We start from the raw sequence: 9588 nt of genomic DNA, 5'->3' as shown, positions 1-9588 counted from the left end.
TAAAGAAATACACTCAGATTTTACACCACCCGTGTGTGTAGTCTGTTTGTCAAAGCCGAATCCCGTGCGCACCTGGCCAGAATCCCGTGTCCCGCGGAACAGGGACCCCGCGAGAAATCCCGGTCCGTGGCAAATAACCAAATTTTTTGTCAAGGAACTTACAGTCTAGTAGATACCAAAATTGATAATTCACCTTCAATTTAGTATTGTGGGCTTGTTTGTTTGTTGTTTGTACTATGGATACAGCCCAGTGCAGCCTAAAGGAAGTGGCCTTGCACTAACCTGCTCAGCCCAAGTTTAGTAAGTAGAATAATAAACGATATACATGCTGTGTTTTTATTAAGGAAAGGGCCACAGATGAAGAGCACTGTACAACTGGTTGTCAGTAGTCATTACTGATGAAGTTGATGTTAGTTTTTATTGCACAGTTTTTCTTTGTTTTTATTTTTTATTTTTTCTAGGATTTATTTTACATATATAAGTGCACTGTTGCTGTCTTCAGACACACCAGAAGAGGGCATCAGATCCCATTACAGATGGTTGTGAGCCACCATGTGGTTGCTAGGAATTGAACTCAGGATCTTTAGAAGAGCAGTCACTGCTCTTAACCACTGAGCCATCTCTCCACCCCCCAGATTTTTTTTTTTTTTAAATTAAAAAGGAAAAAAAAATCTGGTTTTGGACAATTTTCTATTAGTACAGCTATCACTATTGAAACATTTTTACTATTTTTTTTAACGTTGATACATTCTTATATAATTTTTTTTTACTATCTTTAAAAGGAAAAAACAAACAAATAGAAAAACTACATACCTGTAATAATACCAGTTTGTGGAAAAGGATTATAATTTTAGAGACGGTGCTGCATAGTTTTATGTCAATTTGACACAAGCCAAAATCGTCTGAGAGGAAGGAACCTCAGTTAAGAAATGCTTCCATAAAATAAGGCTGCAGGCAAGCCTGTAGGGTATTTTAATTAACAATTGATTTAGGAGAGCCAGCCCATTGTGGGTGGTGCCATCTCTGGGCTGGTGGTCCCAGGTTCTGTAAAAAAGCAGGCTAAGCAAGTCATGGGAAGCAAGCCAGTAAGTAGCACCCCTCCATGGCCTTTGGATCAGCCACGCCTCCAGGCTCCTGCCCCCGCTTTGTTCAGCCCTGACTTCCTTCAGTGATAGATGACATTGTAGAAGGGTAAGCCAAACTACCCTTTCCTCCTCCACTTGCTATGGTCATGGTGTTTCATCAAAACAATAGACTCCTTAACTAAGATGGATGATTGTCATTATTGGTATTATCATCATCATCATCATCATTACTATTAATCTGCCTGCCTCTGTCTCCCAAGTGCTGTGATTAAAGGCATGGGCCACCACTGCCCAGCTCTTACTTTACTTTCAATTAAAAAAAAACTTTAAAATAATTTATTTAACTTTATTGTTTTTGTATTTTTTGTTTTGTTTTGTTTTGTTTTGTTTTTGAGACAAGATTTCTCCATATATCCCTGGCTGCTGGAACTCATTCTGTAGATTAAGCTGGCCTGAACTCTGAGATCTGCCTAACACTGCTTCATAGGCACTGTGATTAAAGGTGTGTACCACCATGCCCAGCTCTTTTCATATATGAGTGTTTTGCCTGCTTGTATGTGTGTGCTCTGTATGTGAGTTGGTACTTGCAGCGATCAAAAGAGGGCATCAATAACTGCAATTATGGATAGTTGCGAGCCATCATTTGGGCCCTGGGAACTGAACCCAGGTTCTCTGCACAAGAGCAGCAAGTGCAAAACTACTGAGCCTCTCCAGTTTCTTTTCCGTTTTTGAGTCAGGGTCTCAGCAGGTTACCCAGGTTAGTATTGAGCTCACTCAAGGTCTAGGCAGTCTGGGAACATGGGGTCCTGCTGCCTTGGTGTCCCCAGTAACTGAGATTAGGCTTCTTAAACACCTAAAACAATGTAAGGCCATTGTTTTAAATCTTGTTGTTGTTGTTTTGTTTTGTTTTGTTTTGTTTTATTTAAGACAGGGTTTCTCTGATAGCCCTGGCTGTCTTGGAACTTACTCTGTAGACCAGGCTGGCCTCAAACTCAGAAATCCGCCTGTCTCTGCCTCCCAAGTGCCGAGATTAAAGGCATGCACCACCACTGCCCAGCAGGACCATTGTTTTAAAGCCTATTTTTACTAGCTTTTGTGAATTGGTACTGAAAGTAGGAAGATGCCAAGAATTCATAGTACATTTAGGATAGAAGCGTAATATAAGCAGATTATAGGGCTATGGCAGAATGAAGCTCCTCAAGATGCATCAGAGGCTTTTGACTTCTGAGCTACCTCAGAATATCTTAGAGTTATATATAAAATATTTTATCGTGAGAGAGTATACTGGAACTAGTTGTGGTAACACCCAGGAAGTAGAGGCAGGAGAATTGCTTCAAGACTAGCCGAAATTAATAATAAGACCTTGGCTCAAGAAAACAAAATCCACAATGTACTGGTAGAAGATGAAGGCAGAAAGGCATTTTATTTTAGATAGCTATTAATGACAAAGGGTTATTCTTGCAACTCATTTTATTTTATTCTTAATTCTTTTTCTTTTGAGATGTTTCCTGTATCTGCCTGACTTCAAACTTGCTGTAGCAGAAGATGTCCTTAAACTTCTTATCCTTCTGCCTTTACCTCTCAAATTCAGGGATTACACGCATATAGTCTGGATTATGCTGTGCTGGTATTAGAACCTAGGGCTTCCTCAGTGCTAGGCAAGCACTCTTGTGCCAGTTGAGCTGTATTCCAAACTCTTACCACTTTCTTCTGGCTATATCAAAACTGCCCTTTACTTTGTATTACAAAGCCCAAGTTTAGTGCTGGAGATGTAGCTCAGTGGTACCTTACCTATCCAAGGACCCAAAGTCGACTACATACTATTTCTTAGCTATTGACATTGTATAAACTAGTGTCTCTGGGACTGCACGTTATATGTACAACTTGAGGGAAAACAGAGGAACTGCTGAATATTCTCTTAGAATAATGTATGAGAAATCATTAAAAAGTAACAGAAATTTTATTAGTAGGTTGTTCTTTTCCTTCTACAAAATTAATCTTTTTTAAATTTTTTTTTAGCCATCATGTTAAGGATACCTATAAAAAGGGCCTTGATAGGCCTTTCTAAGTCTCCTAAAGGATATGGTAAGTTTTGTTGTATATTCATTAATTTTTTTAAGATTTATTTGTTTTATGTATATTAGAGTACACTGTAGCTGTCTTTAGACACACCAGAAAAAGGCATCAGATCCCATTACAGATGGTGGTGAGCTACCATGAGTTGTTGGGAATTGAACTCAGAACCTCTGGAAGAGCAGTCAGTCCTCTTAACGGCTGAGCCATCTCTTCAGCCCCATGAGTATTTTTGAGTGTCTTTATAAACCCCAAACCAAACCTGACAACATATGTTTGATATAATTGAGTTAAAAAAGCTTTTATGCTTATTTAATGCTTGAAAAGTTTGTATCTTAGCCAGGCTATGATGGCCCATGCCCTTAATCCCAGCACTGAGAATGCAGAGACAGGTGGATTTCTGAGCTCAAGGTCAGCCTGGTATGGTCTTTTCAGGACAGCCAGGGCTACAAAGAGAAACCCTGATTGGAAAAAACAAACAAAAACGAAAAACAAAATTTGCCTCTAGAGGGAGAAGACTAGTAAAAAAATGATAATTTTTATATTTAGTTAATTCATTAGGCGCTGCTGCACTGAATTCAACTCGGTTAATTTGGTTTTTACCTTATTGTTTTGATGACCAGTTCGAACAACTGGCACAGCAGCAAGTAACTTGATTGAAGTGTTTGTTGATGGTCAGTCTGTCATGGTGGAACCAGGAACCACTGTCCTGCAGGTAATTACTTTTATGACTATGTGTGTTCTCTGATTTTTATTTAAAAAAATTAATTCCTTCATACTGTTTAGTTTAAAAAGGCAGGTAAGCAAAGGCTAGTATGTCATTTCTCTAAATTTCTGGATTGTGGTAGACATAAACAGACATGAAAGCACTGAATGTTAATCCAAAAAAAAATCAAGGTACAATGGAAAGTATTTTGGCTAGCTAGGGGTGGTAGAGATGTCAGAGGTAAAACTAAATCATAGCCAGCTATAAGATGTGAGGTGAGTCTGTGACTCAGAAGAGAAGGGAAGTCCAGGAATGAGGAAGCCACTAGGACAGGTTGGCAGGGAGCTTTTGTGGACTGTGACAAAGCAGATGATGGGGAAGGACTTCACCACAGACTGTGAGGACTTTCCTAATCTGCTGTAGCACCTTCAGAGCTGCCTGCCTTGTTTGGAATAGAGCAAGAGTTCTTGAGGAACTTACATAGGAGTGGGTTCAGATAAGTGGGTAATGGTGATAAAATAATAAAAGATGCCTCCATCCATTGTGTTTCAGTAAGAACAAGATCCAAGGGAAATTATTCTAAAGCAAAATTTTGTCTTCTAGGCTTGCGAGAAGGTTGGCATGCAAATCCCTCGATTCTGTTACCATGAAAGGTTGTCTGTTGCTGGAAATTGCAGGATGTGTCTGGTAGAGATTGAGAAAGCTCCAAAGGTATGTGATTCCCAGAATTCCATGTCATGCTTTGGGAGGGGAAAGACTTTAAATCTTGCAGCAAACTTTATCTAAAATCAATACTGCTATAAATCCAATTTTTTCCTTGTATGTAGGTTGTCTTAGTTTGGGTTTTATTGCTATGAAGAGACACCATAACCAAGGCAACTTTTTTTTTTTTTTTTTTAAGTTTTTCAAGACAGGGTTTCTCTCTATTCTGTAGACCAGGCTGGCCTCAAATGCAGAAATCCACCTGCCTCTGCCTCCCAAGTGCTGGGACTAAAGGTGTGCGCCACTGCTACCTGGTGAAGGCAACTCTTATAAAGTCAAAAACTGAGCTGGGCAGTGGTGGTGCACGCCTTTAATCCTAGCGCTTGGGAGGCAGAGGAAGGCGGATTTCCGAGTTCGAGGCCAGCCTGGTCTACAGAGTAAGTACCAGGACAGCCGGGGCTACAGAGAGAAACCCTGTCTTGAAAACCCCCCCCCAAAAAAAAAAAAAAAAAGGCAAAAACTGGGCTGGCTTATACTTTCAGAAGTTCAGTTCATTGTCATCATGGTGGGAAGCATGGCATCACGCAGGCAGATTTGGAGCTGGAGGACCCAGGAGTTCCTAATCAGAAGGCAGCCGGGAGAAGACTGTTTTCTATAGGCAGTCTGTAGGAGGGCTTCTTCTGCACTGAGTGGAGTCTGAGCATAGGAGGAAACTTCAAAGCACACGTCCACAGTGAAAGGCCAACCTCCTAATAGTGCCACTCCCTATAGCCAAGCATGGATCTATGGGGGACACACCTATTCATACTACCACATAAGTGATTCATTTCAAGCAAAATACATTGATGGAAGTATTGTGTAAACATAAATGCCATATAGCAAGTCTAGGAGTTCAAGATGGTTTCTTAAGCTTTCAGGGTCTTAAGACATAATCTTAAAATGCATGCTAAGTGTGTAATGTATACTAGAAGTACTTATGCTGTACTGTACTGTTTTCACTTGATAAAGAACTTTAGGGAAAAAGTTCACTTTAGGTTCTGTAATAGCATTTTGATGTATACAGCTGTAGCTCAGCAATGCCTACAAATGAACAAAGGTTTGTGTATGTGTGTGTACATGTTCCTGTCTGTGGAGGGCAGAGGACAAGGATTGTTCCTCAGGGATTCTCCATTGTGTTTTTTACACACAGGTCTTTCTGCTTAGGCTAGGCTAGACAAGCTCCAGGGATATCCTCACCTGTCTTTGCCTCCCCAGTGCTGGGATTATAAGCATGTACCACCATGCCCAGCTTTATTTTTCTTTTAAAGATGTATTTTATATATATGAGTATACTGTTTCTCTCTTCAGATACACCAGAAGAGGGCACGTCAGATCTAATTACAGATGGTTGTGAGCTATCATATAGTTGCTGGGAATTGAACTCAGGACCTCTGGAAGAGCAGCCAGTGCTCTTAACCACTGAGCCATCTCTCCAGCCTCATGTCTAGCTTTTTGAAAGAGGTTTTGGGGATCAACCTTAAGTCCTCAATGCTTCTCAGGCTTACACAGCAAGCACTTTATTTACTGAGCTATCTCACTAAATCCTAGGATTCTGGAGCTGGAGAGGTGGCTCAGCGGTTAAGAGCACTGACTACACTTCCAGAGGTCCTGAGTTTGATTCCCAGCAACCACATGGTGGCTCACAGCCATCTGATAACCTCTTCCAGTGTGTCTGAAGAAAGCAACAGTGCACTCAAAATCCTAGGATTCTTTTCCTGGTTTTCAAATTTTTAATTTAAATGATACATATTTATTTACTTATGAGGAGATGAGATTAGGTGTATGTGCCATTGTGCACATGTGGAGTTAGAGTGACAATTACAGTGGTGTGGTTCTTTCCACCATGTGGGTCTTAGGGATTAAACTCTCAGGTCATTAGGTTTGACTCACTGAGATATCTGTCTGGCCCTTGACTTCATTTTTTTCTGGGTTGACCTCAAATATAACACTTACTATAAAGCACTGGCCAGTGTTGAACTCTTAAAAATTTTAAAAATTTTTTAATTTTTAAAAAAGCCAGGTGGTGGCATGTGCCTTTAATCCTAGCCCTTGGGAGGAAGAGGCAGGTAGAGTGTGTGTTTTTATGTGCTTGTATGTACACATTCATATGTGCATGTGAATACTGGTGCACACAGCATTCACATGTGTACTGCTGCATGTGTGCAGGTTAGAGGAGTGAGTTCTCTTCCTCCACCAAGTTGGTCCTGGATATCAAACTCAGTATGTCTTTACATACTGAGCCATTTTGTGTATCCATTCCTGGTTTTTGAAAGCACAAAAATGGTGATGAGGTTGGATGTAGTAGCACACACCTCTGTTACCGTCATGCAGGAGTGGAGGCAGGCAGCCCTCTGAGTTAGAGGCTGGCACACACCTCTACTACCAACATGCAGGAGCAGAGGCAGGCAGCCCTCTGAGTTAGATTAGAGACTGGCACACACCTCTACTACCGACATGCAGGAGCAGATGCAGGCAGCCCTCTGAGTTAGAGGCTGGCCTGGTCCAGAGTGAGCTCCAGGTCAGCCAGGACTATGTAGTGAGACCTTGTCTTAAAATTTTTTAAAGTAAAATCCAGGCATAGTGGTGTAAACCTTTAATCCTACCACTTAGGAAACAGAGGTAGGTGAATGTCTTGAGTTTGAGGGAGTTTGAGGCCAGCCTCCTCTACATGGAAAGCTCCAGAACAGCCAAGTAGAGAAGCCCTGTCTCAAAAACAAAACAAAACAAAACAAAAAACACCCAATTTCAGAGCAGGGTAAAAAATTGCTTTAACTAATAGACTATCCTTAAGGGCTAATATGTCTTAGTTTTTTGGGGATGCTAAAACAAAATACCCAATCTGGATACTTTATGAAGTGAACAGGTTTATTTAGCTTATAGTTTTGCAGTCCCCAAATCAAGCAACCACATTTGGTAAGCCTTTGGTTATATGAGAAGAAGAAAAGCAAGAGACTGGGTAGGCCTCCTGCCCTTTTTTTTTTTTGGCACAACCTACTTCTTGTGGGAATTAATCTCCATGACCTAGTCACTGAGAGGCCAGTGTCATATCCCAGGTGCCTCCTACTAGGCACTACTTCACAAACTTCTGTAGACTGGGGAGCAGTCTTCTAATATATGACCTTTTGGGGGAACAAACCACAGTAATATTTTATTTGCTTTTAAGATTAGCATGAATGGTCAAATTATCCTATTAATAATTTTTAAAAATATGATTTTTTTTTACTTTTTTTTTTTTTTTTTAAGAAAAGGTCTTTCTATAAAACCCTGGCTAGACTAGCTTGTCCTCAGACTTGCAGCCTCTGCCCCAGCTGTCCTGGAACTCACTCTGTAGACCAGGCTGGCCTCAAACTCAGAAATCCACCTGCCTCTGCCTCCCAAGCGCTGGGATTAAAGGCGTGTGCCACCACAGCCCGACTCAGCCTCTGCCTTCTGAGTGCTGAGATTACAGGCATGTACCACTATCCTTATCTGAAAACAAAAATTGATTTTGAAAGTTAATCTTTGTTTTTGTTTTCTTCTGCTCTGTTTTGTTTTTATTTAATCTTTGAGACAGGTCTCAGACTGTCCTGCAACTCATTGTTTATCCCATGGTCATGTTTTGGTTTTTAATGGTTTATTCAGGATTTTATGTATAGGAATGCTTATAACTACAAATAAATACAAGTATGGATTTCTCCGTTGAAATTTTAGGTAGTTGCTGCTTGTGCTATGCCTGTTATGAAGGGCTGGAATATCTTGACAAACTCGGAAAAATCTAAGAAAGCCAGGTACTTTTTTTGTTACTACTGTAGATTTGTCAGGAGGTGGTTATGCCATGAGAGAGATCCCATCAAATCTTTTAAGAGCAGCAGAAATGAGGACACAGTAGAGGAGGTCACTCAGGTGTTGGGGGCATTGCCTGGAATATTACCAGTGTTGAGAACTTGAGACATGAGTAGCACTAGGACTTACTGAATTGAGCACTTGATGACACATTAGTATTTGTTCTAGTGCTCAGAGTGTGTTCATGAGGCTTGTGGATTAAACTTGCCATGGTGCTATAATTCCAGCCCTGTTTTCATTTCAAATTAAAAATGACTTTACTTATTTTTATTTTATATGCGTTGGTGTTTTTCCTAAATGTATGTCTTTGTGAAGGTGTTGGACTCCCTAGAACAGGAGTTACAGACAGGTGTGAGCTGCCACACAGGTGCTGGGAATAAAACCTGGTCTCTAGTGCTCTTAACCACTGAGCCAACTCTCCAACCCAAAAGTTATGAGTTTAAAAAGAAGAACATGGGGGTTGGAGAGGTGGCTCAGCGGTTAAGAGCACTGACTGCTCTTCTGAAGGTCCTGAGTTCAAATCCCAGCAACCACATGATGGTTCACAACCATCCATAATGAAATCTGATGCCCTCTTCTGGTGTGTCTGAAGACAGCTACAGTGTACTTACATAAAATAAATAAATAAATCTTTAAAAAAAAATGATAGCACATGCCTATAATTTCAGGAATTGGGTGGTTGCTCTAAAAAAAAAAAGCTGACAGTGATGGCATATGGTTGTGATCTCATCACTTGGAAGATGTAGGCTGAAAATCAGAATACAAGGACACAGAATCCTTGGCCACAGTGTGAGTTGGATAGCAGCTGGGCTTCATGAGACCCTGTCTCAAAAATAAATATGTAAGTGAATAAACAAAGCCCTAAAAGTCATAATTACCTAGGATCAATATTTAAACCCTTATGAACAAGTTCAAACTGTGTTTAATACTACCTGAATACTGAATACTAATATGATAGCATATCTGGAAGTAAATGTAAAATTTATGCTAACTGTAAAAAAAAAAAAAATCTATGAAGGTTATCGAGCTAGCCTATAGGTCACTGTTTTTAGTGATAGCTTCTTATGTCGCTTTATATATTTGATTTTTCATACAGAGAAGGTGTGATGGAGTTCTTATTAGCAAATCACCCATTGGATTGTCCTATTTGTGACCAGGGAG

At 40.3% G+C, this 9588-nt stretch overlaps 1 protein-coding gene across 1 annotated transcript in view; it reads left to right on the top strand.

Annotated features, from left to right (window-relative positions):
- The window catches only part of Ndufs1 (NADH:ubiquinone oxidoreductase core subunit S1), a 39363-nt gene that overhangs the window by 2659 nt on the left and 27116 nt on the right, over positions 1 to 9588 (top strand). Inside the window, exons 2-6 of the mRNA XM_031368987.1 lie at positions 3105 to 3170; positions 3782 to 3873; positions 4468 to 4575; positions 8296 to 8372; positions 9524 to 9587. Coding sequence (XP_031224847.1) covers positions 3110 to 3170; positions 3782 to 3873; positions 4468 to 4575; positions 8296 to 8372; positions 9524 to 9587 — 402 coding nt within the window. The 5' untranslated portion in view covers positions 3105 to 3109. The remainder of the gene's footprint in view (positions 1 to 3104; positions 3171 to 3781; positions 3874 to 4467; positions 4576 to 8295; positions 8373 to 9523; position 9588) is intronic.

Source organism: Mastomys coucha, unplaced genomic scaffold, assembly GCF_008632895.1.
Source record: "Mastomys coucha isolate ucsf_1 unplaced genomic scaffold, UCSF_Mcou_1 pScaffold14, whole genome shotgun sequence".
Lineage (NCBI taxonomy): Eukaryota > Metazoa > Chordata > Mammalia > Rodentia > Muridae > Mastomys > Mastomys coucha.
This window is presented reverse-complemented; position numbering and strand designations above follow the sequence as displayed.